The sequence below is a fragment of the Nansenia antarctica genome (assembly GCF_963989245.1).
Source record: "Nansenia antarctica genome assembly, chromosome: 3".
NCBI classification, from domain to species: domain Eukaryota; kingdom Metazoa; phylum Chordata; class Actinopteri; order Argentiniformes; family Microstomatidae; genus Nansenia; species Nansenia antarctica.
Window position 1 is genome coordinate 82582533 of NC_137688.1, and position 27500 is coordinate 82610032.

At 47.6% G+C, this 27500-nt stretch overlaps 1 protein-coding gene across 1 annotated transcript in view; it reads left to right on the forward strand.

The window, feature by feature from the left end:
• Positions 1-27500, forward strand: part of mdga1 (MAM domain containing glycosylphosphatidylinositol anchor 1) — a gene marked incomplete at both ends in the record, with an annotated part of 188404 nt that overhangs the window by 31762 nt on the left and 129142 nt on the right. The window contains one exon of the mRNA XM_080525281.1: positions 20034-20208. Coding sequence (XP_080381407.1) covers positions 20034-20208 — 175 coding nt within the window. The remainder of the gene's footprint in view (positions 1-20033; positions 20209-27500) is intronic.

Here is a 27500-nt window from a genome sequence, read left to right on the forward strand (position 1 = left end):
CATGAAGAAGGCAGAGAGTATGGCTGCTCAGCTCTCCCTCGCTAGGCTACGCGGTGCCCGTCCCCGAGCCGATGCGATGCCAAGGTGCTTCTCAGATATCAGGAAAATGTAACAAATTGACCGCTGCATAATACAACGCAGCCTACCGCCCTGCAATGCTGCCATACATGAGGACAATATCATACATGAGACAATATCATACATGAGACAATATCATACATGAAACAATATCATACATGAGGACAATATCATACATGAGACAATATCATACATGAGGACAATATCATACATGAGACAATATCATACATGAGACAATGTCATACATGAGACAATATCATACATGAGACAATATCATACATGAGGACAATATCATACATGAGACAATGTCATACATGAGACAATATCACACATGAGACAATATCATACATGAGGACAATATCATACATGAGACAATACCATACATGAGGACAATATCATACATGAGACAATATCATACATGAGACAATATCATACATGAGACAATATCATACATGAGGACAATATCATACATGAGACAATATCATACATCAGGACACTTCACCACAATGAAGTCGGCCTCGACCAGAGCCATGGCCCACAGAGAACGCCGGGTTCATTTTCAACGTCGTTAACATAAAAGTGAATTTAAATTGTGGAAATGGAGCGAAAACATCTCAAAATTGTTTCTCATTGAAAACAAAGACAAAGGAAAATGTAAATGTTGTTATTTCTGTTCAAATGAAAAAGGTGAGGAAATAGACAGAGGGTTTTCTCCCACTATGATGGAAGTCGCGCTTTGTGCCGTTGACAAAGCAGGCTAAACGTCCACAGGAGGGGACATGTCACCTGCACGTGTTCGACAGCAACTGGATCATCTAAAGCGGAGAGGAGCCTCAGGGGTGTGGTAATTGATGTTCTAGTCAAAGGGGGAATCTGGGTTGTAATGAGGATAATCTCCTTCGCTCCGGTATCTGATTTAACAAGAGACAGATCTTATGGTCTTCCCATTTGGAATGTTCCTCGCAATTAACCCATAGTATCTCCATCTTCTTATGGTGTGTGTGTGTGTGTGTGTGTGTGCGAGTGTGTGTGTGCGTGTGTGTGTGGCGCATGTGTGTGTGTGTACGTGTGTGTACGTGTGTGTGCGTGTGTGTGTGTGTGTGCGTGTGTGTGTGTGTGTGTGTGTGTGCGCGCGTGTGTGTGTGTACGTGTGTGTGTGTGCGAGTGTGTGTGTGCGTGTGTGTGTGTGGCGCGTGTGTGTGTGTACATGTGTGTACGTGTGTGTGCGTGTGCATGTGTGTGTGCATGTGTGTGTGTGTGTGTGTGTAACGTGTGTGCGTGTGTGTGTATGTATGTGTGTGTGTGTGTGTGTGTACATGTGTGTGTATGTGTGTGTGCATGTGTGCGTGGGTGGGAAAACAGGGGTAGAAAGAGAGAGAGGGTGACATCCAAAGACAGTGACAGAGATGGAGAGGACAGACAGAGTGGTTATATGGTTGATAGTGAGTGAAAGAAGTCTTATAAAAAGTGCTGAGAGCTATTCAGAGATATGTCGATCACATCAGATCAGAATTGCTTTTTATTCCATCAGTGTACGTGTACATCGAGAAAAATCCTCGGGTTCAGGTTCATTCGACCCTGGCATTGCAGCAGAATACAAAATCAGTAATAAAATAAGCAGGATATCAAAACAACAACATCAACAATCAACAATAGCAGCGATAGTAGCAGTAGTAGCAGAATACAAATCAGCATATCAACATTATCAATGGAATCAACATTACAGGGAGTTCAAGTTGTAGTCAGGTGGTGCAGCGAGTTGGAACACACTCCCGTACGGTGTGCAACATGGTATAGACATGGAGCCGTACACAGGTCAAGTAGAGGTAGTGTTCAGGTAATCAGGTAGTCATAATATGGATTATTCATGTTAAGGTAATCAGGTAGTCATAATATGGATTATTAATGCCAGTGGTGTAGTCTATTTTTTTCTAGTGGGCATACTGTGATTTTTCCCTCCCAGCCTCATATCTTCATTTCGGAACGCCATCAAAATAAATCAGCGCTCCCTGTCTAATGTTATATATCTGACATCACATGTTATAGTAATAATAATAATAATAATAATTCATTGTTTTTATATAGCGCTTCTCCAGGGCTCAAAGACGCTGAATCTATAATGTATCAGTGTTAATTTTGTCAGGCTTTTTAGTCACTTAGTCTTTGGTGTTTAGATGAAGATGCACACCAGTTCTAGTCACACCAAGTCACCTCCATTTTTCTTAGTTCCAGTCCAGTTCCAGTTGATGAAAACTGAAAACATTCCAGTGCAGTTTCAGTCCACAAAAAAACCAAAACATTTTAGTCTAGCCGTAGTCAGCGAGTAAAACCCGACTAAAATGTTTTGGAGTGTTTGTGGACTGAGACTGCACTGAATAAATAGAACTGGTGTGCATCTTCAACTAAACACCAAAGGCTAAGTGACTAAAAAGCCTGCCAAAATTAACACTGTAATGTATATCTATAATATATAAGGCTGATCTGTGCATGATATGATAGTGCTGCATTTTGACATATTTCATGTCGCATCTCCCCCCGTTGATGGTATATGACGCTATAGTCAGTCCCAATGGTCCAAAAGTCAAGTGCTTCGTAACACAGACGGGGTGAATTTTATGAATGAAAGTGTGAAAGTTCTGTCACAAAACGCCGTTATGTATCCTCGCACATTTTTAAGTGGGTATATGGAAATCCTTGGCCTTTCCTAGTGGGTATACGGCGTAGTCCTGCGTATCACGTAGACTACACCACTGATTACTGCAGTGGGGGTGGTTTGGGCAAGACAGTCCATTGCCTTCTACCAGTGCCTTTCCCCGGGAGCCTGATAGCTTGAGGGAAACAGCTGTTCCACATCCTCTGAGTTTTAGCCCAGTAGGGGAGGCTCTGAGATCTCAAGGTCGGCAGATCTGCGGTTCGAACCCCGGCTGGCCACATGTCGAGGTGTCATTGGGCAAGACACTGAACCCTAAATTGCTCCCAACGAGTGGGCAGGCGCCTTGCATGGTAGCTTGGCCGCCATTGATGTGTGAATGGGTGAATGAGAGGCCAATGTAAAGCACTTTGGAATAAGGCGGATGTATAAGTCAGTCCATTTAGCCCTGAGGCTACGGTACCGTTTCCCCGACGGCAGTAGTTTGAACAGTTTTTTGATTTGGATGGCTGGGGTCTTTGATTTACAGTTTATTTAAACACAAACAAAGGGCATGTGATACACAGAGGGGAGAGAAGACATGGGGATATAAAGTGTTAGGAAACAGATAGGTAGATATAAAGCAAGAGATAAAGAGAGAGAGAGGCGGAGAGCAGGGAACATAAACAATGATAAGAGGTATTGTTTGTGCAATAGATAGAGGAAGAAAAAGGTAGGAGGAAGATACAGAAAGCGGATGTTTCTTACTGATAGAGAAATAAACTTCTCCTTACTTTTATTCTACAGGGAAATACACCCATGACATATATACATAACTGTGTATTTCTGTGTGTGTGTGTGTGTGTGTGTGTGTGTGTGTGTGTGTGTGTTTGTGTGTGTTTGTGTGTGTCTGTGTGTGTTGTGTTTGTATGTATGTTTGTGTGTGTGTATGTATGTGTGTGTGTGTGTGTGTGTGTGTGTGTGTGTGTGTGTGTGTGTGTGTGTGTGGTGAACTCCATTCAGCTCCTCTCACAGCTTGGCAGTGTCTTAAAAAGGGGTTACCATGGAGACCTAGCACACCACCGGCTTCCATTCACTCTGTGGGATTATCAAGGAACACACACACACACACACACACCAAATGGAGAACTTACATAATTCATGTGGGTGGGTCAAGGCGACAGTGGCTGACAGACAGACAGATAGACAGGCAGGCAGGCAGACAGACATAGAGACAGACAGACAGGCAGGCAGGCAGACAGACATAGAGACAGACATACAGGCAGGCAGACAGACAGAGAGACAGACAGACAGACAGACAGGCAGACAGACATAGAGGCAGACAGACATAGAGACAGACAGACAGACAGACAGGCAGACAGACATAGAGGCAGACAGGCAGACAGGCAGACAGACAGACAGGCTGGCAGACAGACAGACAGACAGGCTGGCAGACAGACAGACAGACAGGCTGGCAGACAGACAGACAGACATACAGACAGGCAGGCTGGCAGACAGACAGACATAGAGACAGACAGACAGACAGACAGACATAGAGGCAGACAGACATAGACAGACAGGCTGGCAGACAGACAGGCATAGAGACAGACACACATAGAGACAGACAGACAGACAGGCAGACAGACAGACATAGAGACAGACAGGCAGACAGGCAGACAGACAGACAGACAGACAGACAGGCAGACAGACAGACAGACAGACAGGCAGACAGACAGACAGGCAGACAGACAGGCAGGCAGACAGACAGGCAGGCAGGCAGGCAGACAGACAGGCAGACAGACAGGCAGACAGGCAGACAGACAGACAGACAGGCAGGCAGACAGACAGGCAGGCAGACAGGCAGGCAGACAGACAGGCAGGCAGACAGACAGGCAGGCAGACAGGCAGACAGACAGACAGACAGGCAGACAGACAGGCAGACAGACAGACACACATAGAGACAGACAGACAGACAGACAGACAGGCAGACAGACAGACAGGCAGACATACAGACAGGCAGACAGACAGGCAGACAGACAGACAGGCAGACAGACAGACAGACAGGCAGACAGGCAGACATACAGACAGGCAGACAGACAGGCAGACAGACAGACAGGCAGACAGACCTGTGTGTAGTCCTTTAAGTTTTGAACAACTTACCTCTCCTCGTCATTCTGAGCCTCTCTAAGTCAGGCATTGCCCCCCCCCCCCCCCCCGAGTCCGCCCTGTGTGTCCCAGGCCAGCCAACTTCTCCTCCCAGAGGTCACCGTGGAGGTCAAAGGGATCTTGGGTCCTGGGGGGGCTGCGGTGCTGCGTTCGTCCAACAAGCCCGCCTGACTGGAATGTGTCAGGAGATAGATGATAGATGATGTCATGGTGTTGTTTTTGCGTACAGTAGCCCACTCCCCCCCTCAGCCCCCAGCCCTCAGATCTGATCTGGGATCAGGAGTCTCCCGCCACCACCACCACCTATATCCTAACCTTTCCTCCTGAGGGGGCCTGGTGCAGATCTGACCCTGGGTCAGTGTTGAGGGAGGGCTCCAGGCTGCTGTGTAGCAGTGCGGCAGGCAGGCGGCGTTCCCTCTGGGATTATTGAGTTTCCTCCGCAGTGTCTCTTCCTGGAGGAACCTGATCCCTCGCTCACCTCTCCCTCCCTCCCTCCCGCCCTCCCTCTGTTCATCCCTCCCTCTCTCCCTCCCTCCCTTGCTCCGTCCCTCCCTCTGTCTCTCCCTCACTCCTTCGCTCCCTCCCTCCCTCCCTCTGTCCATCCCTCCCTCTCTCCCTCCCTCCCTTGCTCCGTCCCTCCCTCTGTCCCTCCCTCACTCCTTCGCTCCCTCCCTCCCTCCCTCTGCCCATCCCTCCTTCGCTCGCTCGTTCGCTCCCTCTCTCCCTCCCTCGCTCCCTCCCTCTCTCCCTTCCTCACTCCCTCCCTCTGTCCCTTCCTCCCTCACTCCCGCCCTCACTCCCACCCTCCCTCCCCCCCTCCCAGCCTCTGTCCATCCCTCCCTCCCGCCCTCCCTCCCTCTGCCTCCCTCTGTCATCCCACTTCATCCTCATATTCCTATCAGCTAACTTTTCATAACTCCTTTCAGCGGTTAAGGGAAGTGTTTTTGATCAGTTAGGTCTTTTATTTTTGTCTTTTTATTTTTTGTTCATAAAGTGAAGTCAAGCGTACGCTGCAGATAGGAAGAAAAGTAAGTATTGATGAAGTCATGTGCAGACAGTGGAACCCAATTAAAACGTTTCAGTTTGAGATCTCACATTTTACCAAACATTAGAAGAAAACCGGCGAAAACAAATTGCGTGAAAGACGCGCTCGGCTTGCGTTCAGCAGACCCTGATGATGGAATGGAACCACAATCATTCCCAGGAATTGGGAAAAGATGTCCCCCCTTCTCTCTCTCTCTCTCTGTCTCTCCCTCTCTCTCTCTCTCTGAGAGGATCCAATCTAGCCGTGTGAGCCTCGGCAATAAAGGGGCTGCTTTACAGAGAATCGCTCTGATTTAGGATTTATCCCATCCTTCATCAAGACTGATTGTTTACCTTCGCCGGCGAAGATTGGATTGAAAATGGGGTCGTGCAGTAATCCATACAGAACAGAGAGAAATCTAATCATTTCTCCCCTCTTTTTTCCCTATCTAACCCGCGACAAACGACATCAAGTCAGAAGTGTTTTGGATTCATCAGATGGGAACGAACGCGGGAAAGGGACCCGGGGTGTTTAGAGGGGAGGGGGGGGGGAGGAATGGGAATAATGGGAAAGAGGAGAAAGGACTGGATTGGTCTTTTGGGGGGGACTGAGGGTATTTTGTCATTGACGTTTTTTTTTTTTTTTTTACTCTTTCCTGGTCACTTTCTCCTCAGGGTGTTTTCAGGAAATCTAAGAGATTTTCCCATTTAGTGTTGTGAAATATATCTCCCGGAATACGTAGTTATGAGATGTGTAGCGTTTATCGATGCCACAACTAGTCTCGCAATAGACAAAGAAAAAGAAAGAGAGAGAGATAGAGAGAGAGATAGAGAATATACTGCGTACTGTATATATATTGAGAGAGAGAGAGAGAGAGAGAGAGAACTGAGAGAGAGGGAGAGCTTCACTAAAGTCACAAAGAAGTTGCTTTGATGTTGTGCAGGTTAACTGCAGGGGCAGTGCTTTTCGTTAACACAAGGCAATAGTCCCCCCGTCCCCCGTCCCCCACATCCCCCCCACCCATCGCTCTACACAGCCCTTTAGTAACACAATAGCAGGGGTAAATGGTTTTTCTGAAAGTGATGCTTCTGCTTCTGCTTGTCCATATTATTTATTCATGGGTCTGGCCACTGCAACCTTGAGAGACCAGAGTGTGTATGTGTGTGTGTGGCTGTGTGTGTGTGTGTGTGTGTGTGTGTGTGTGTGTGTGGCTGTGTGTGGAGGGGGGGGGGGTGAGTTAGAGAGGAGAGGAGGTGGGGGAAAGGGAAAGTGGGGAAGAAGGGAGGAGGGATGGAGGGAGGGATGGAGGGAGGGATGAGGTTGGGAATAAGGGTTTGGGTTTCTGTCCTTGAGGGGTGAGTGGAAACGGATCGATGGGGGGCTGAAAGCGAGGAGGATCGGGTGGCTGTGAGAGCACTGGAGGGGCACTCAGTACTAACACAGCCTAGACACTCACAAGGTCACTGACTGACCCCTAGGAGGGGGAGAGGGAGAGAGGGAGAGAAGGAGGACAGGGAGGAGAGGGAGAGAAGGAGGAGAAGGAGGAGAGGGAAGAGATGGAGGAGAGAGAGATGAGGGAGAGAGTTAGAGAGGGATGGAGGGAGGAGGGGGAGAGAGGGAGAGAGGGAGGAGAGAGAGGAGAGGGAGAGAAGGAGAGATGGAGGGAGGAGAGGGAGAAAAGGAGGAGAGAGAGGCGATGGAGGAAGAGAGGGAGGAGAGGGAGAGAGGGAGGAGAGAGAGGTGATGGAGGGAGAGAGGGAGGAGAGGGAGAAAAGAGATGGAGGGAGAGGGAGAGGAGAGAGAGGTGATGGAGGAGAGAGAAGGAGGGATGAGAGGGAGGAGAGGGAGTAGAGAGATGGAGGGAGAGAGGGATGGAGGGAGGAGAGAGATGGAGGGAGGAGAGGATTGGAGGGAGGAGAGGGAGAGAGAGAGGAGAGGGTTGTAGGGAGGAGAGGGAGAGAGAGAGGAGAGGGAGGAGAGGGAGTGAGGGGAGAGAGGGAGGAGAGGGAGAAAAGGAGGAGAGAGAGGCGATGGAGGAAGAGAGGGAGGAGAGGGAGAGAAGGATGGAGGGAGAGCAGGATGGAGGGAGAGAGGGAGGAGAGAGAGGCCATGGAGGGAGAGAGGGAGGAGAGGGAGAAAAGAGATGGAGGGAGAGGGAGAGAGGGAGGAGAGGAGAGGAGAGAGAGGTGATGGAGGAGAGAGAAGGAGGGAGGAGAGGGAGGAGAGAGATGGAGGGAGAGAGGGATGGAGGGAGGAGAGAGATGGAGGGAGGAGAGGATTGGAGGGAGGAGAGGGAGAGAGAGAGGAGAGGGTTGGAGGGAGGAGAGGGAGAGAGAGAGGAGAGGGAGGAGAGGGAGAGAGGGAAGAGAGGGAGGAGAGGGAGGGAGAGAAGAGGCAGCGAGAGCGGGTGGAAAGGTGGAGGAGAGACAGTGAGACAGGAATACGGTGGAGGATGGACAGAGAGAAGGAGAGAGGGAGAGAAGGAGAGAAGGAGAGAGGGAGGAAATGAGGAGAAAGAGTGAAAGTTCAGGACCGACGTACGTATGAGATTGTGGAGCTGTAAGTCCCAGTACATTTCCATGAAACCTCAGCTTGTTCTCCTCTGATGTAATTAGAGAAGCGCTTACATCCCTCCAGCCGCATCTCGCAATCCTTTTGGGGGTGACCTCTTTGATGTTTGAAACCCAGATTGCCCCTTTAAACTTTTGTGCGTTCGACTCCGTCTGGGTCAAGTTAAACGATTTGAAACAGTCTTTTCACTTCCAACAGCGAAAAAAGAGAGGCGGGGTGTGTGTTAATATTTAGTTCACTCTAAAAAGACTTTGATGTTTTCCTCCCGGTGCCATTGATTTTCCAATCGGCCTTTTCTGTTTTTTCTCCCTGAGTCACTGTGGCCTTCTGAAGTTCAGGGGTCCGTCAGTGGAGCAGTGTGTCCTCTGACACCTGGAGATGTGCTGGGTCCTGAGACAGGTAGACAGTCCTCTTACACCTGGAGATGTGCTGGGTCCTGAGACAGGTTTACATGGATGGAGAGGCAGGTAGACAGTCCTCTTACACCTGGAGGTGTGCTGGGTCCTGAGACAGGTTTACATGGATGGAGAGGCAGGTAGACAGTCCTCTTACACCTGGAGATGTGCTGGGTCCTGAGACAGGTTTACATGGATGGAGAGGCAGGGAGACAGACAAAGGCTGATACAGACAGACAATATGGATTGAGAGACTGTCTGCCTGCCTATCTGTCTGTCTGTCTGTCTGTCTCTCAATCCATGTTCTCTGTCTGTCTGTCTGTCTGTCTGTCAGACATAGAACATGGATTGAGAGAAAGACAGGCAGACAGACAGACAGACAGACACAGACAGACACAGACAGACAGACAGAGGCTGACAGACAGACAGATAACATGACAGACAGACTGTCAGACAGATAGAGACAGACAGGTAGGCAGACAGAGACAGACAGACAGACAGATAGAGACAGACAGACAGACAGACATAGGCTGACAGACAGACAGAGAACATGGATTGAGAGACAGACAGGCAGGTATACAGTCAGACAGATAGATTGACAGACAGACAGACAGACAGGCAGGCAGGCAGGCAGACAGAGACAGACAGACAGAGAACATGGATTGAGAGACAGACAGGCAGGTAGACAGTCAGACAGATAGAGACAGGCAGGCAGACAGTCAGACAGATAGATTGACAGACAGACAGACAGGCAGGCAGACAGAGACAGATAGACAGACAGACAGACAGGCAGACAGGCAGGTAGACAGTCAGACAGATAGAGACAGACAGGCAGACAGAGACAGACAGACAGACATGCAGACAGAGACAGACAGACAGACAGGCAGGTAGACAGTCAGACAGATAGAGTCAGACAGGCAGGTAGACAGTCAGACAGACAGACAGACAGACAGACAGGCAGGCAGACAGAGACAGACAGACAGACAGACAGGCAGACAGAGACAGACAGACAGACACGCAGACAGAGACAGACAGACAGACAGACAGGCAGGTAGACAGTCAGACAGACAGACAGGCAGGCAGGCAGACAGAGACAGACAGACAGATATGCAGGCAGACAGAGACAGACAGACAGACAGACAGGCAGGTAGACAGTCAGACAGATAGAGACAGACAGACAGGCAGGTAGACAGTCAGACATACAGACAGGCAGGCAGACAGAGACTGACAGACAGGCAGGCAGACAGAGACTGATAGACAGACAGACAGGCAGGCAGACAGAGACAGATAGACAGACAGGCAGGTAGACAGTCAGACAGATAGAGACAGACAGGCAGGTAGACAGAGACAGATAGACAGACATGCAGGCAGACAGAGACAGAGACAGACAGACAGACAGACAGTCAGACAGATAGACAGACAGGCAGGCAGACACAGACAGACAGACAGACAGACAGACAGATAGAGAGATGTTCATCAAAGGTTGCTCTTGCGTGTCTGTCTGTCATTCCCCGCCCCCCCCCGGTCTGCTACCGTGGTAACACAGACGTTAGCCGGCCTTCTGAAAGGGCAGCGCAGATGTACTCCACGTTAACCATCATCCAGGCTCTGCTGCCCACCCAAACAGCCAATCAAACACGGTGATGATGTCACATGATGTGTCACAGCAACATTTGGAACGCAGATTGACTCACGTGACTAGTGGCCAGCTGGCTAGGGAGACAGACAGACAGACAGAGAGACAGAGAGACAGAGAGACAGAGAGACAGAGAGACAGAGAGACAGAAAGACAGACAGACAGACAGACAGGAAGAAAAAGCAGTGCAGAGTCCAATCAGATCGTTTTTTTGAGGAACACTAAATTACGTTACCCAGTCTTACCGACAGGCAGTACACGATTCTTTGAAGCATCGATCCACCCCCCCCCCCCCCCCACCCCCCCAACAGGTCCAATTCTGTCCTCTCAGCGATGTGCGTCATCCATCCAGCTCCTGTTTCCCCATTCCGCCGCGCTTTCACAAAAAACCCCGCTCACCGTTACAAACCGTCACGTCAAACATCGGCGAAACGCGTCAGGTGATTGGTGATTGGTTGACGCAGAGGTAGATGTTATCGATCGACACGCAGGCTCTTCTGTAGCTCTGTAGCGCCGTCCAGGAGCGAGCCAAACCGGTCTTCATTCAAATCCCTTGTGTCATACTCAAGTTCGGCCAAGGGCAGGAATTTTGTGTTGTCAGGTATGCTGAAAATGTTCAACCGATTTCAATGTTTTTTCGATACGTGTAACTCCATCAGAGGGGTGTCCTCTCAAATGACCGGCCGAACGGTATACAATGTCCATGAGCTAGCATTGAAGTTGCCTCTCTTGTCTTTTCTTCTCCCCCTCTCTCCCCCCCCCCCTCTCTCTCTCCCCTCTCTTTCATATTTCACAGTCCAGGCCAGTTCCATAACCGCCTTTATAAATTAACTTCAAGCTAAACGACACCAATTCAAGTCGCGATCCTCAACGAGGACATTTATTACTTAATGCCTGTCGTCTTTGCTCCTAATCGCAGAGTGATCCTTCCCCCCCACTAGTTCCCATTCCCAGAGACGGATAAAGGAAAACGGTTATTGCCACAGTAAGTTTGTTTAAAGCTTATTGGCGGTTTCCTTTTCTTTTCTTTTTTTTCTTTTTTTTATCCCTTTATGAGCAAGCGTTTGAAAGAGAGAGGAGTGATTACCCCCGCCACGCCGCTTTGATCTCTCCCGGCGTTTCTTATCGTCTCTTTCCCCCTCCTCCTTCCCTCCTTCCCTCCCTCCTTCCCTCCTTCCCTCCCTCCCTCCCTCCCTCCCCTCCTCCCTCTTTAGTTCTACAGCAACATGTGTGTGGGACTGTAGCCACACTAAATAGTCTTCCACAATAAAAAGGATTATGTTCTTCTTTTAAAGCTCATTTACAATAAGTCAATGGAAGCGCTTCTCAGAGCACACACAGGCTTGTTGAGAACCAATCAAGAAGCGAATTACGGAGGAAAAATCAAAGAAGACGACACTATCTAATTGCTGGGATTGTTGCTGTATACTCTGGTGCCTTGTCTCTGAAGCTTGTTATAGACTGACACGTGCTGGAAGCTGTGAACCAGTTAATGATGTCATTGATGATGTACTGTATGTTCGTTGGTTAGTCATTACCGAATACATGCATCCATTGTAGACATTTGTAGACATAATCACATCAGACAGGCCGACACCCTCCCGACATTTAAACAGGCCCTCAAAACCCCACCTCTTCAAGCTCGCCTTCACCAGTTAACCCTCTCCCCCTCCCCCTCCCCTTCCCATGTGTCCCCAGCACTACCTTCATTAGGCCCCTATACTTTCTTTTATTTATTTATTGTTTTCTTTTTGTTATTACTTCTCGATCTTTTCAGTTTGTAAAGCGTCTTTGAGTGTCTAGAAAAGCGCTATATAAGTCTAATGTATAATAATAATAATAATAATAATAATAATTTGTGAGTGAGTATTACATACAGAAGTTATACAGTATGTTTTTTTTAAATGGGCTGAGTCAGTATTGCTTTTGGTCCAAGAAGGAGGTGATTGGGTTCAGATCCCATAGCCCACCCATTGGTGATTGGGCTCAAACATACAGTATTGGGTTCAAATCCCACGGCCCATGTCATTGGTTGCCTGTGGAGGGAGGCGGGACGCCGCTGGCATCCTGTCTGGGAACAGACTTGTCACCAAGTTGACAGTTAGCCGACACATATTAACCTTCTGTTCCCCTCCCTGGAGCCCCCTCACTACTCAGCTCAATACTGTCCCTCAAACACTTCTCCTCCGAACACTCAATGCACTCATATCTTTCTACCCTCTCATTATTTTCTCTCTCTCTCTCTCTCTCTCACACACTCACTCTCTCTCTATATATATTTTTTTCTCTCTCTCACACTCTCTCTCTCTCTCACTCTCTCTCTATCTCTCTCCCCCATCTCTCTCACTCTCTCTCTCTCTCTCCCCCCCCCCTCTCTCACTCTCTCTCTCTGTCTCTCTCTCTCTGTCTCTCACTCTCTCTCTCCCCTTCTCCTTCTCTCCCTCTCTCTCTCCCTCTCTCCCTCTCTCTCTCTCTCTCTCTCTCTCTCTCTCTCTCTCCCTCTCTCCCTCCCTCCCTCCCTGTCTGTCAGTCTGTCTCGCCACGGATCGAAGCGTAACTTGTTTTTCCCCGAGCGTTTGTCCTCTGTGTCTCTCTCTCTGCCATGGCAATGATCCATAACAAACATGCATAATGAGCACCTGCGCTGTGCCGGTCAATACAGTTTAACTGATCTTATCCATAGATAAGATACCTGCATTACACCATGCAGAGGCTCTGGTAGCATAGCGTTAGCGTTCGTGTTGGCTAGAGGAAAAGATCTGGATTAAGCATGTGTCCTGTGGTTTTAATCCTCAGTGTTAGGTTAGCCTCCCTGTATGTGTTATAGTTGATAGGTGATAGTGCACTTGAGAGAACTTTCTGAAACAATGACCTTCTGAAGGCACAAACACACATCTTTCTCTCCGATTACCCACCCACGTCCAAACCTCAGTATTTTGAATCACCTGATCAATACCAATGTACTTTAGCTGGCCCTTTAGCTGGCCCTTTAGCTGGCCCTTTAGCTGGCCCTTATTGTGTTCTGGGTAGCACTTTACAGCTAGTGCCATTTAGCATTTTACTCTTTTATCCAAAACGACTTACATTGCAGTGAGTGCGTACATTTCTATATATATATATATATATATATATATATATATATATATGGTCCCAGCGGGAAACAAACCCGCAACCTAAGTGTTGTTAGTGCCATGCTCTGCCATCTGAGCCACAGAGGACCACAACAAGTGGGTAATAACATGGTGATAGCAATAGTCATTACCAGTATTACCATTACTGATAGTTACCAGTAAAAAGAATGACCTTGTTATTAAAACGTAAGGCAGAGTGTAGTTTTGACTCATTTGAATCTATGTACATGTTGTTCTAGCCTTGTATCCCATCTTCTTTCTATTCAAAATATTCATTTAAAAAAAAAATAATAAAAAAAAAAAAATATATATATATAATATATACAAATTCAAGTTCTGGAACTTGTCAGGGTATGGCAAATATATTCACATCGTTACAAAACACACGCCGATATGTATATATATATATATATAAACAAAATAACAAGAAGAACAATGTTAACAATGTTAACAGTAAGACTGTAATAAGACAGCCCCCCCCCCTCACCCTCACCTCCCCATCCCCTTGATTAGCTGATCTAAAATAAGGTACCATGTCTAGAAGTAGATAGATAAAGTAACATACAAATATAGATATAGCAATAGTAGTAAAATAAAAAACAAATCCTGTATCCCATCGTAACCTCTTAACTAAGACCATGCTGTGTTACCCAGAGACAGAGAGGTTAGTTACTGTGAAATGAAGTAGCGTCAGAGCTTGGAAATGCTACATTACCTGTTTCCATTTTCTCCTACCCTTGTATCCCCATATTAACCTGACGAGTATAACTGTGCTTCCCATGGTTACACCATCCGTCAGTGATAATACAGGCATACCATCAGTATGCATTCATCCACCGCATCATTAGCGCAGCAATGAGAGACCCAAAGGGTCTGATACATAGGTCTACATTAAGGGGTTATGGATGACTCCATGCAGTGTATGTGAATGTACATTTTCCCTTATTACCACATTGAGACGTTAACATTAGTAATAATAACAGGCCCAGTAGGTAAACGTTCCTCTGTAATGTCATATTTCGAGGGTGGAGAATGAAGGGAGGAGGCGACACCTTCAAAATGTTTGAATCACACTTATTGTGTGGAGTTGGATGGAGTTGGCTTTTCTAATGGACTCTACAAGAAAGTAAGTAAGTAAGTAAGTAAGTAAGTAAGTAAAGCTTTATTTATATAGCGCCTTTCGTACATGAAATGCAACTCAAAGCGCTTACAATAATATTGCCAAAGATATTCACCCCAATATTTCATTCACAACAATAACAAAAGACTTAAGACTTAAACGTACAAATCATCATTCCGATTAACATCACATCATATACAATACAGGCTTGTGACCCTGCAATTCAAAGATGGTATTACAGCTCGAGCTCTACAGCTAGCGTTGGAGCTAACGACTAACTAACTACTAATAGAAATGTAACCCAGCTGCAGTGCTCGTATATTTGTAGGCTACTCTGTAACTTTTGACTTTGAGAATAGTCCTTAGTGACCACCAAACGAGAGTTAAACAGTACTTTAATAAGGTATTTTGCATCACAGTTGTTCCGTTGCACACGAGCCCCTGGCAACAGGCGACCTCCTTATTACTGTGTTTCACTGAGTGGTGCAGCATGCATACTGATACTACTGTAGCTGGCCTACGTATCACATTTACATTTGATACATTTAGGGCATTTAGCAGACGCCTTTGTCCAAAGCTACTTACAACAATAAAAAAACGGTAATCAAATAAAAAACGAGTACTCGGTCGAGATAAAAGAACAGTAACATATTAAAACATAGGTCATAGGATATGAGATCTGACAGCATAAAGTGTGTTATAAACACAACAGACAGGAGGATGGAGAGGCTTCGTGCAGGATTGCCAGATGGGATTGACAATTTCCAGCCCAATCACAGTCTAAAAACCGCAGAATCCACCAGCCCAAATTATATTTATCCGGCCCAACCACCCAAATGCTTTTCTTCACATCCAGTGTGATCAAAAGTAGCCCAATTGGGCGGGAATCCACCCAATCTGGCAACACTGGCTTCAGGAGGGACAGCCAAGGGGCAGTTACCGCTGACTGAGTAACCATGGACTTACAGTACCAGTCAAAGGTTTGGACACACCTTCTCATTCAATTGTTTTCTTTATTGTTTTTATTATTTTCTACTATTGTAAATTAATACTGAAGACAGAACTATGCAAGAACACATCATTATGGAATTATGTAGTAAACAAAAACGTGTTAAACAAACCAGAATATGTTTTATATTTTAGATTATTCCAAGTAGCCACCTTTTGCTTTGATGTCAGCTTTGCACACTCTTGGCATTCTCTCAGACAACTTGGTGTGTGTGTGTGTGTGTGTGTGTGTGTGTGTGTGTGTGTGTGTGTGTGTGTGTGTGTGTGTCTGTGTCTGTGTGTCAGTGGAAAAGGAAACATATTCTTTCATAGTGTCGATGTCTTCAGTATTAATCTACAATGTGTAAAAAAAAGTCAAAGAAAAGAAAACCTTTGAATGAGAAGGTGTGTCCAAACCTTTGACTGGTACTGTAGTTGTGAGGTCAATACAGGGTACGATTGTCTGTTGTTATTTCTTGTATTTTTTTTGTCTGATGTTGTCTATTGTGCACAATGACACTGTTTTTGTCATTTGTGTGCTGCAGAGATGAATATGCTGTACCGAGAACAAATTACACCGGCATTGGTCGTGTGCATAATAAACCGATAATAAATATTATCTAAATAAATACATCTATCTATCTATCTGTCTATCTATCTATCTATTTATCTATCTATCTATCTATCTATCTATCTGTCTATCTGTCTATCTATCTATCTATCTATCTATCTATCTATCTATCTATCTATCTATCTATCTGTCTATCTATCTATCTATCTATCTATCTATCTATCTATCTATCTATCTATCTATCTATCTATCTATCTATCTATCTATCTATCTATCTATCTATCTATCTATCTATCTATCTATCTATCTATCTATCTATCTATCTATCTATCTATCTATCTATCTATCTATCTATCTATCTATCTTCATTTCCTGTCTTGTTCTATTGCGTGGGGAGGGAGGAGGGAGCGCGGGGACGGAGGGAGCGCGGGGAGGGAGGAGGGAGCGCGGGGACGGAGGGAGCGCGGGGAAGGAGGGAGCGCGGGGAAGGATCCTTTCTGATCAACTCTCCCATCTCCTTACCCAGGCAATAAAGGAAGAGAATACAGAGAGACACCCTCAATGTGCCAGAGCCCATCTGCAGGGAACTCTGGGAAAGAAATGAAGAAAAAAAACACTAGCAAACTACAGAAGAGAGAGAGAGAGGGGTGAAGTTTCTCAGCGGCAGAGAGAGAAAGCCTCCACTCTGCTTTTCTCTCTTTCATCTACATCCAGGGTTATTTTCTCTTTCTCCCTCCCTCCCTCTTTCCCCCAGTTACTTTCTCTCTCTCTCTCTCTCTCTCTCTCTCTCTCTCTCTCTCTCTCTCTCTTTCTCTCTCTCTCGCTCATTCTGGAACATAATCTCATCCCCCTGTATCTCCCTTGACTCCCCCCTCATCTCCTAGACTCTCTCCACATCTCTCGACTCCCCCCTCATCTCCTAGACTCTCTCCACATCTCTCGACTCCCCCCTCATCTCCTACACTCTCTCCACATCTCTCGACTTGCCCCTCATCTCCTAGACTCTCTCCACATCTCTTGACATCTCTTTCCCCCCACAACGCCGGGGTCAAATTCATGGCGTAAAACTTTTCATGGACCAGCTTCGGAAAAAGTCGTAGTACCATTTCTATAATTCTCACCCTCAAGCCGGCGCTGGTGTACTTGTGTACTGGTACTGGTCCAAGTCTGTAGAAGAATACAGAGATGGGGATGTGTGTTAGGTTAACATGGAGCCAAACCAAGCCGAGGCATGATGAGAAGGCACATATTCATAGTATGATGGACCTGTCAATGTATCTCCACCTCAGGTTCCTCCATACATGACACACCCACATCCAAACACACACAACTGTACGCACGCACGCACGCACACACACACACGCACATGCGTACACACCTACACACGCGTACACACCTACACACGCACCTACACACACACGTACACAGGTACACCCCCTCCACACACACACACACGCACCCCCCACCCCCCGCACCCCCCCACCACACTCCCCACCCCCACATACACACCCTTCCCCCCCCCACACACACTCCCCCCCCCACACACACACACTCCCCCCCCCACACACACACACACATTCCCCCCCCCACACACACACACACTCCTCCCCACCCCTCCCCACACACACACCCTCCCCCCCACACACACACTCCCTCCCCCACACACACACACTCCCCCCCCCACAAACACACACACACTCCCCCCACACACACACACACACACTCCCCCCCCTGCTCTCACAAGGGCAGTCATTCACCATCGACAGGCTGCACTTCATCGCTCACCTTCCCCTCTCTGATCAACGGGGGGGGGGGGGGGGGCGGCTGCCTCCCAAATCCCCCAGACAAACAGACCTGAATCAACAAGCAGGAGAGTTTACACAGAGACGGCTAATCCTATAATCCCGTACGTGCGTCCTAACCTAACACGTTCCCCTTCCCCGGCTTCGGGAAAACACTCTATCACTCTCTTCATGTCCGCTATCGGGAATGACCTCTCCCAACAACGTGGGACGAGGTTTAATTGTCTTGTAGAGGTTGATAACAAAGGGAATTGATAAGAGGAGGGGGAATTCGTTAGCATTCGTGCCGGTTGGTCGCTGTGATCGCTTGTTGTACAAACGATTTGTCGACTTTAGGAGGTGATTGGGTTTGCAGGCTTCACATCATATGCTAGGCGACGCCCCTGTTTGCCAGTGTGTGCCAACTGCCAAGTGCGATAGCTTTTCCACAGGCACTTCGGGGATGAACAGTGCTAGCTCCGAACCTACTCTCCTAATCTTTAAAACTCTGACTTCTAGGCTGGGTTGCACCAGCATGGTTTAAATGAATCCTGGTTTAGGCTTTAATCCAGGTTTAGTAAATCTAGGTTTTAAACCTGGATTACCAGATGTGGTTTAGATTTAAACCAGGACTACATTTCAACGTAGGTTTAAGCTAGGTTTAAAGTTTGGTGCAACAGGAGGAGGAGTAGTAGTAGTAGATCAACCTTGATTGATTTAATCCAGTTTGAAAGTTAAACCATGTCGGTGCCACCCAGCCCAAGCTTACTCTTTTTAGAGGGGGTAGGGGTTTAGAGGGGGTAGGGGTTTAGAGGGGGTACGGGTTTAGATTGAGGGTGTGATTTTCTCATCATCCAAGTGCTTTAGTTAGCTAGTGAACATGCTAGGTGGCTAGCATTGTCCAAGTTATAGCTATCTGTAACTGCGCAACCGTTTCATTTCAATAGTGTCTTCTGTAGTGTCTGAAACTGTCGAAAGGGGTCATGATCTCACCCCACCCACGCCATTGAATTACTAGCATGTTTGGTATTTATGTATGTTGTATGCTGTACATCCAGTATTTTGGTAGGCAGTCATGTGCGTTGGCAATACAGAGGACGCATTCGAGATTTGTGTTTGAGGAAGCAATGCTGTTCGCACCAACATGACACCTGTTTGATAAAAATAAAAATAAAAAATAAAAAAATGCTTAAAAGTGACCAGAGCCTGTTTGGGAACCAGAGGCTATTCCACATGGGCTGCTATTGTCTCCTTTACACAGTATTTTGTAGAGGAGACACCCACCCTTCAAAATGTAAACTAACTGGAGATCGTACCATGGGTGAGATTTAAAAAAAAGACTTCTTCACTGGCTAGCTAGCCACTAGTTAGGCTTGACATGTATAGATGACAACACTGTGGAAACCCGTCTGTTGTCATGTTTCCTCTAAGAGTCTCTGAAGTCGTAAAGGCCTCTTGATGCAAAACTATTTGTCTGGAGCCACTGGCCTCCACTATTGCTAAGCAACACGGTATCCACTCAACTCGATGCTGTGACACGAAGAACTAGAAGAACTAGAAGAAAACACACGCACACACACACACACACGCACACACACACTCACTGTGATTTTGGTGGCTTAATGGCCAGTGAGTTGGACTGGTAATCATAAGGTCATGAGTTTAAATCCCACTTGGGAACACCACCACTGTCCTTGAGTAAGGCACTTAGCCCTAATACTCCAGGGGAGACTGTGTAATCACTGTAATCTCCATCACTTTGGATAAAAAGCATCTGCTAAAATGGTTTAAAATGTTCAATGTTTTTCAGAGAAAACCACCCACAGGGATTGGTCACGTCAATCCCTTGCCACCACTCTGCTGCCACCCCATTTTTAAACACCCTAGAACCGCCACAGTCACGTAACAACAACGAACTGTTTCTCTCTCCGTCGCCCCTTGCAGGTGCGGTGGACCAAGACGGCGGGCAGCGCCTCGGACAAGTTCCAGGAGACGTCCATCTACAACGAGACGCTGCGCATCACCGGCATCCAGCGCGTCCAGGGGGGCCGCTACTACTGCAAGGCTGACAACGGGGTGGGGGTGGCTGCCATCAAGTCCATCCGCGTAGATGTGCAGTGTAAGTCGGCAGGGTGCCGCGATCCGTAGCCTAATATATTCCCAAAACCCAGCCACGACGTCATTCCCATTCGACATAACCATTGATAAAAAATAAATAAAAAAAAGAGCGGGAAAATTGGAAGAAAAGAAAATGGTGTAGGCCAAATTTCTAAATGGGAATGAACCCTCACCAGGAGTATCCTTGGGTTAATGTGGAGATCGTAGAATAGACGGGGAGGGGGGAAAGAGGGTGGGGCGGGGTATAGCGCAGAGGCTTTGCTGAAGCTGTGGGAGAGAGGGGGGGGGGGTGGTGAGATAGAATGGGCTTGTGTGTCAGATGGGGGGGGGGGGGGGGGGTTCCCACTCTTGTAGGTGTAAGTAGGGTCCCAAAATCCCTGCAAGTTTGGGAAACGTTATTATCGGACAATATGGAATCTTTATCTGGAAATTATCAGAACGTTTTCCCAAACTCATGGGATTTCTGCAACCCTAGGTGGAAGAGGTTAGGAGGGTTGAATGGATACTCCTGGGGAGGGGGAGGGTTAGCCGTGGAGTTGGTGGGGGTTATCCAACGTCAAGAGAATAGGAGTATAAGTCCAGGCAATGCAGGTCCCCTAGCCCACTGTTCCTCAACTTCCTGGTCCATGAACTGGCGCCGGTCCGGTCTGGTCCCCCTGGCCTCAGACTGAACAGCTGACTAAGATCCAGTAACATTTAATAAGTTAGAAGATGTCGAATCTACTGTGAGTGGATCTTCACATACAGTCGTATATATATATATGTACTATAATACGGACCATAGGTTCTGCCAGTCCATGGTTATAATCAAGGTTGAGAAGCATTTCTGGAGTCTGGGGGGCTTTGCGCTGCTGCCTGTGTCCATTGTCCCACTGTCTCACTGAGCCAGGGGCCAGGTCAGAGTTCACGCCAGGCTCTGTGTGCCCCAAGTCCCCCCCGCCCCCCCCCCCCCCCCACTCAGCGTTGCACCTCTCTCCTTTCCCTGTTCTTCCATCGACCACCTACATATGCTCAACATCTTCCACACAACAATCTAACACGTAACAAATATAACAAACGCTCCCTCTTTGAGATACACACCGTCCACTCATATCCTGTCCATAGTCAGTTCATCATTAGGTCCAGTACGGCCCTCCCTCCCTCCCTCCCTCCCTCCCTCGCTCCTTCCCTCCCTCTTCCCACCCTCCCTCCCTCCCTCCCACCCTCCGTCCCTCCCTCTCTCCTTCCCTCCCTCCCTCCCTCTTCCCTCCCTCCCTCTCACCCTCCCTCCCTCCCTCTTCCCTCCCTCTCACCCTCCCTCCCTCCCTCTCTCCCTCTTCCCTCCTTCCCTCCCTCTCTCCTTCCCTCCCTCCCTCTCTCCCTCTCTCCCTCTTCCCTCCTTCCCTCCCTCTCTTCCCTCCTTCCTTCCCTCTTCCCTCCTTCCCTCCACTACTCCCTCCCTCTTCCCTCCCTCCCTCCCTCCCTCCCTCCCTCCCTCCCTCCCTCCTTCCTTCCCTTCCTCTTCCCTCCCTCCCTCCCTCCCTCCCCTGGGCCTGATTGTGGAGGTCTCTCGCCACCCCGGCCCCCAGGAGACCAGTAATTGTGGGGCGCGTAAACAGGGTGCGCTGACAGGGGGCTGAGGGTAACCACTACTGACGGCTGACTCTTGTTCAATTTTCCCCCAGCTGCGCTCCCAGCATGCTCCTGGGGTGACTTTGGAACGGGAGCACCGATAATTAGAGATAGAGAGAGAGGGAGAGAGAAACAGAGAGAGAGGGAGGGGGTGAGAGGGAGAGAGAGAGGGAGAGAGAGAGGGGGGTGTGAGGTAGAGGAAGTGTTAAAGAAAGAAGAAAGGGAAAGACAGCCAGGCACACACACACACACACACACACACACACGCATACACACACAGACATGAAATATGTCTAAAAATGGTCATCATTGTCATCATCCCCCCCCTATATTCAATGACCCCAGACTGATCCCACACACACACCACCACCACACTGTTCCCCTTTGACCTCTACTACTTTAGAATTATGTGCAACGTTAGGGGGCGGCGGTGGCCAGAGAGCCAGCTGAACTTTGACCCCGGCACTCTGACCAGTGAGACAGCGGGGCCCGGGAACGGGCGGGGTTTTAAACTTTCGCCTCTACTGTTGGGATGGACTTGGTCACAGAAACCCATCTTAAAGCCTTTTTGCTGCTAATCCAGTTAGCCTAGCTAGCTTCCTCTAGCCTCTAACATAATGCCACAGGACCCACAGGTAAGTAGGGGGGGCGGGCAGATTATTACTGCTTAATACCTTTGTCTGTGTGTGTATGTTGATGACCATTTATTGGTATTTCGTCCTGTTGAATACCCCCCCCCCCCATCTTACCTCACAAGGCCCATGTCCACACGGATGAAAAGCAGAGGGCATAACATTACATAACGACACTCTCAATGCTGTAACCTTTACAAAATGGAGGAATCCTCCAGCAGCTAGACCCATCGAGTGTTGGATGATCCTGAGAGAATGGCCTAGAAGTGGTATATGTGTGAATTGACATGTAAGGAAAGCTGTTAGTGGGTTAGCTCCTTAGAGGCTACGCTAGCTTTAGGGGTTACGCTAGCTTTAAGGGCTACGCTAGCTTTAGGGGCTACGCTAGCTTTATTTAGTCCCCGGTCGCTGGGGCTCGGCGTTATATTCCTCCCTGACAACAACACCTTTGTGCTGGAGGGGAGAGCGCACACACACGCACACACACACACACACACGTTATTTCTCTCACCAAAACACACACACACACACACACACACACACATACACACACACCTTTGTGCTGGAGGGCGACGGCAGAGCAGGAGGCATGCATCGTGGCACGGAATGGGAATGAGGGACACACACACACTGAGGGCAGTGTGGATGCCAGGGATGGTCAACACACATACACACACACACACACACCCGAGCACGCATACACACGCACATGAACGCACGCACGCACACTCACACACACACACACACACACACACACACACGCACGCACACACGCAGACACACACACACACACACACACACACGATCTCATACCTGCAATCTCCCCTAGACTGGACAAGCAGCAGCCAGTAAATTGACCATTTGTTTGTCTGTGTGCATGCGCGTGTGTGCGTGTGTGCGTGTGTCTGTGAGTCAGTCTGTGAGTCAGTGTCAGACGGGCCCGTACAGTAGCAGCCAGAGAACATAAGCCTTGACCTTCCAGTCTGACTCAGGCCTGAGCCGCGGGGCTGAACCACACAGGCCAGCAGAAAAGTCTCCTGTCAAACTTTCAGAGAAAAGCTCCACACATACAATTTGTGAGAAACATGAGAAATGTCTGGATCCAGGGGCATCCAATTAGAGGGGGTTGTTGTGGTTCTGGGGGCTTAAGGGCAGGAGAAAGGGGGCTTTATTCAGAATTGACAGGCCGCATACTAAACTAAGGGGAGAGGTACCGTGGTGGTAAACAGGATGAGGCTAGGAGAGGAGAGAGGAGGTAGACTTAACTGTCCTCTCTCTAATACAGTGTCTAAGAGGACTCCTGGGACAAGGGCGGGGGGGGGGGAAGTCACCGAAAGAGACGAAAAGAGAAAAGAAAGGAACAAAAATAACACAAATATTGAACTAAATATCATCTGCGCAGTAGGAGAGGACAGTGGGAAACAGCAGTCAGAGTCAACATCTGAGACATCTGATATCGCCCTGAACCTTGTCACGCCAGTATTTAGAAAGCAATTATGAACCCTTGGCTAGGATACGTTTTTTTTTTTCTCCCAGTAATTCAAATGTAATGTGCAACAGGAGTGAGTATGGATCGGGGGGTGGAGGGGTTCGGCGGGGATGGAGGGGTGTAATTGGTTTGTCAAATACTATTAGTAGTGTGACTGCTGAAACCCATGAACCTGACATTTAGTGCTGTTGACGGTATAGGGGACAGATCTGCTACAAGCGTTTATTTTCAGATTATTAAACTTTAAGGGCTATATTTTAAAACGTGTTAAAACCACTCAGCGCTAACGGTCCGCTGGCGAGGGCTGGTGGTTCTATGGAGCGTGTCTGAATTATTACCGCTATCAAGGCCAGAATGTTTCAACATGCCTGATGGGACTTAATAATACATAATATACGCTGTTTCGCTGACACTTTTATCTAAAGCGACTTATATTGCAGTGAGTGCGTATATTCTTTCAGTATATATGGTCCCGGTGGGAATCCTAGAAGAGCAGTTGACTCTTACATTGTCATGGACATGGCCTCTATGCTAAGCTACATGGACATGCCCTCTATTCTAAGCTACATGGACATGCCCTCTATGCTAAGCTATATGGACATGCCATCTATGCTAAGCTACATGGACATGCCCTCTATGCTAAGCTACATGGACATGGCCTCTATGCTAAGCTACATGGATATGGCCTCTATGCTAAGCTACATGGACATGGCCTCTATGCTAAGCTACATGGACATGCCCTCTATGCTAAGCTACATGGACATGCCCTCTATGCTATGCTACATGGACATGCCCTCTATGCTAAGCTACATGGACATGCCCTCTATGCTAAGCTACATGGACATGCCCTCTATGCTAAGCTACATGGACATACCATCTATGCTAAGCTACATGGACATGCCCCTATGTTAGGCGCAGGGGGGGTAAGACCCTGGGGGTAAGACCCTGTGACATACCAGTGTCATGTCCAGGGGGTGTATTTGTACATTAAGCCGCCTCACGGTACGGTGGGCCATTAAGACTACTTACTTACTACTAGTGACTGCCAACACTAATTCCCAATGCGCCTGCTTTGGATCGCGTCCGTTTTGCACCTGTGCAAATACACTCCCATGGTAAAGCTTCCCATGTTTTCTGGGATTAAAAACAGGTTTTACATTCACACAGATACCAAACATATTTGTATTAATATAAAGTTGACTTTTCTTTTTTCATACGGTCATTTCAAGACATCCTGAAGAGACATTAACCTAGTATTTAACCTAAATATCATAAATCATGGCAATATATGCATTTTGGGGGGGTCTGACGGCACTTATTTTAAGATATCTTTTACTGTTTTTAAGAAAACATTGGCAAGTGAAGTTTTCATGTTCTGTTGCAGATAGTTTTCGCTAGTACCGTTTCCCCCATTTTATTTATTTTTTTCTTGTTTTTGAGAGCTGACTTTTTGCAGTGTAGTCAGACACTGAATCGTATGGTCTCCACACTCCCTAAACCTCCTTCAGTGGAGACGGAGAGAGACACAGAAATACCATTACTACTTTCTGTGAATGTGACAAACCCTCAGTGACTCTTGCCCTACGGTCAGTCTCCAACGCCACAGTCTCCCTCTGTTTTGTTATGAGACCATGTTCTTTTGTGCCACTCTGAAATTCACCCTAAAGTGTGTGTGTGTGTGTGTGTGTGTGTGTGTGTGTGTGTGTGTGTGTGTGTGTTGTGTGTACTGGAGGAGGTGGGCAGGAGACAGGCTGCTGTGGTCTCTTTTCTTGATTGCATTATTACGGTGTCTCACCATGTGAACTCAACTGCTTCACTGCTTTATTGCTACAGTATGTGTTTGTGTGTGTGTGTGTGTGGGTGTGTGTGTGTGTGTCTGTGAGTGTGCGTTTGTCTGTGTGTGTGTGTGTGTGTCTGTGTCTGTGTCTGTGTGTGTGTGTGTGTGTGTGCGTACATCTGTGTGTGTGTGTGTGTATGTCTGTGTGAGTGTGTGTACATCCATGCATGTGTGCGTTCGTGCATGTGTGCGTTCGTGTGTGTATACATGTATGTGTGTCTGTGTGTGTGTGTGTGTGTGTGTGTGTGTGTGTGTGTGTGTGCGACCAGGTAATGTTCTGGTGCCTCCTGTGTGTTCTGCTCTGTACCCAGCGCTGTTTGGGCTCCGGATCCACTACAGATAAACAAGATTACAGGGAGCCTGAACGCATGAGCGCTCTATTACCCATAACTCCAGGGTGGAACCAGGACAGAACATAGGTACTCTGACAGAACACAGGTACCCTGACAGAACACAGGTACTCTGACAGAACACAGGACAGAACACAGGACATAACATTCTTAGTAACAACTAAGTTATAACTTACACCACTAGGGGTATGTATAAATATTTTGTAGTTACTAAGCTCTACTACGTCATAACTAGTGTGCTTGGTGCAACCCATTCAAGTTTAGTAGTGACTAAATCTTGATTTAGTAAATACTTACGCTATAACTAGGGTTAGTTTGTACTTAGTAAGAAGTGGTGCAACCGACCCCAGGACGACTGATCCGTGTAAAGGAAAGAATAAATGGGGCCATGTATCGTGATATTTTAAGTGAAAACCTCCTTCTATCAGCAAGGGCATTGAAGATGAAACGTGGCTGGGTCTTTCAGCATGACAATGATCCCAAACACACCGCCCGGGCAACGAAGGAGTGGCTTCGTAAGAAGCATTTCAAGGACCCGGAGTGGCCTAGCCAGTCTCCAGATCTCAACCCCATAGAAAGTCTTTGGAGGGAGTTGAAAGTCTGTGTTGCCCAGCGACAGCCCCAAAACATCACTGCTCTAGAGGAGATCTGCATGGAGGAATGGGCCAAAATACCAGCAACAGTGTGTGAAAACCTTGTGAAGACTTACAGAAAACCTTTGACCTCTGTCATTGCCAACAAAGGGTATACAACAAAGCAGTGGTGGACTCAGGCTGTTTGAAGGGCAGGGGGGGGCGAAAAGAAAAAAAGGGCACCTACTGCACAACATGGGACCCCATCAGTGCACATGGTCAAGTTTAGACCATTGGAAGGGCAGCCAATAGGGCACATCCTCTAATTTTGCCACTCAAAATGGCACTTTAGTGCAACGTTTTTCAACTGTGGGGGCACATGGTCAAGTTTAGACCATTGGAGGGGCACCAATAGGGCACGTCCTCTCATTTTTGCCACCCAAAAGTAATTTTTGCCACTCAAAAGGGCACTTAAGAGAGACGTTTTTCAACCGTGGGGGCACCAGGAGGGGCTGTCGCTCCCCCTGCCCCCCCCGCCCGAGTCCGCCAGTGCAACAAAGTATTGAGATGAACTTTTGTTATTGACCAAATACTTATTTTCCACCATCATTTGCAAATAAATCAGACAATGTGATTTTCTGGATTTTTTTTCTTCTCATTTTGTCTCTCATAGTTGAAGTGTACCTATGATGAACATCACAGGCCTCTCTCATCTTTTTAAGTGGGAGAACATGCACAATTGGTGGCTGACTAAATACTTTTTTGCCCCACTGTATATATATATCACCATTGCATTGCAGTA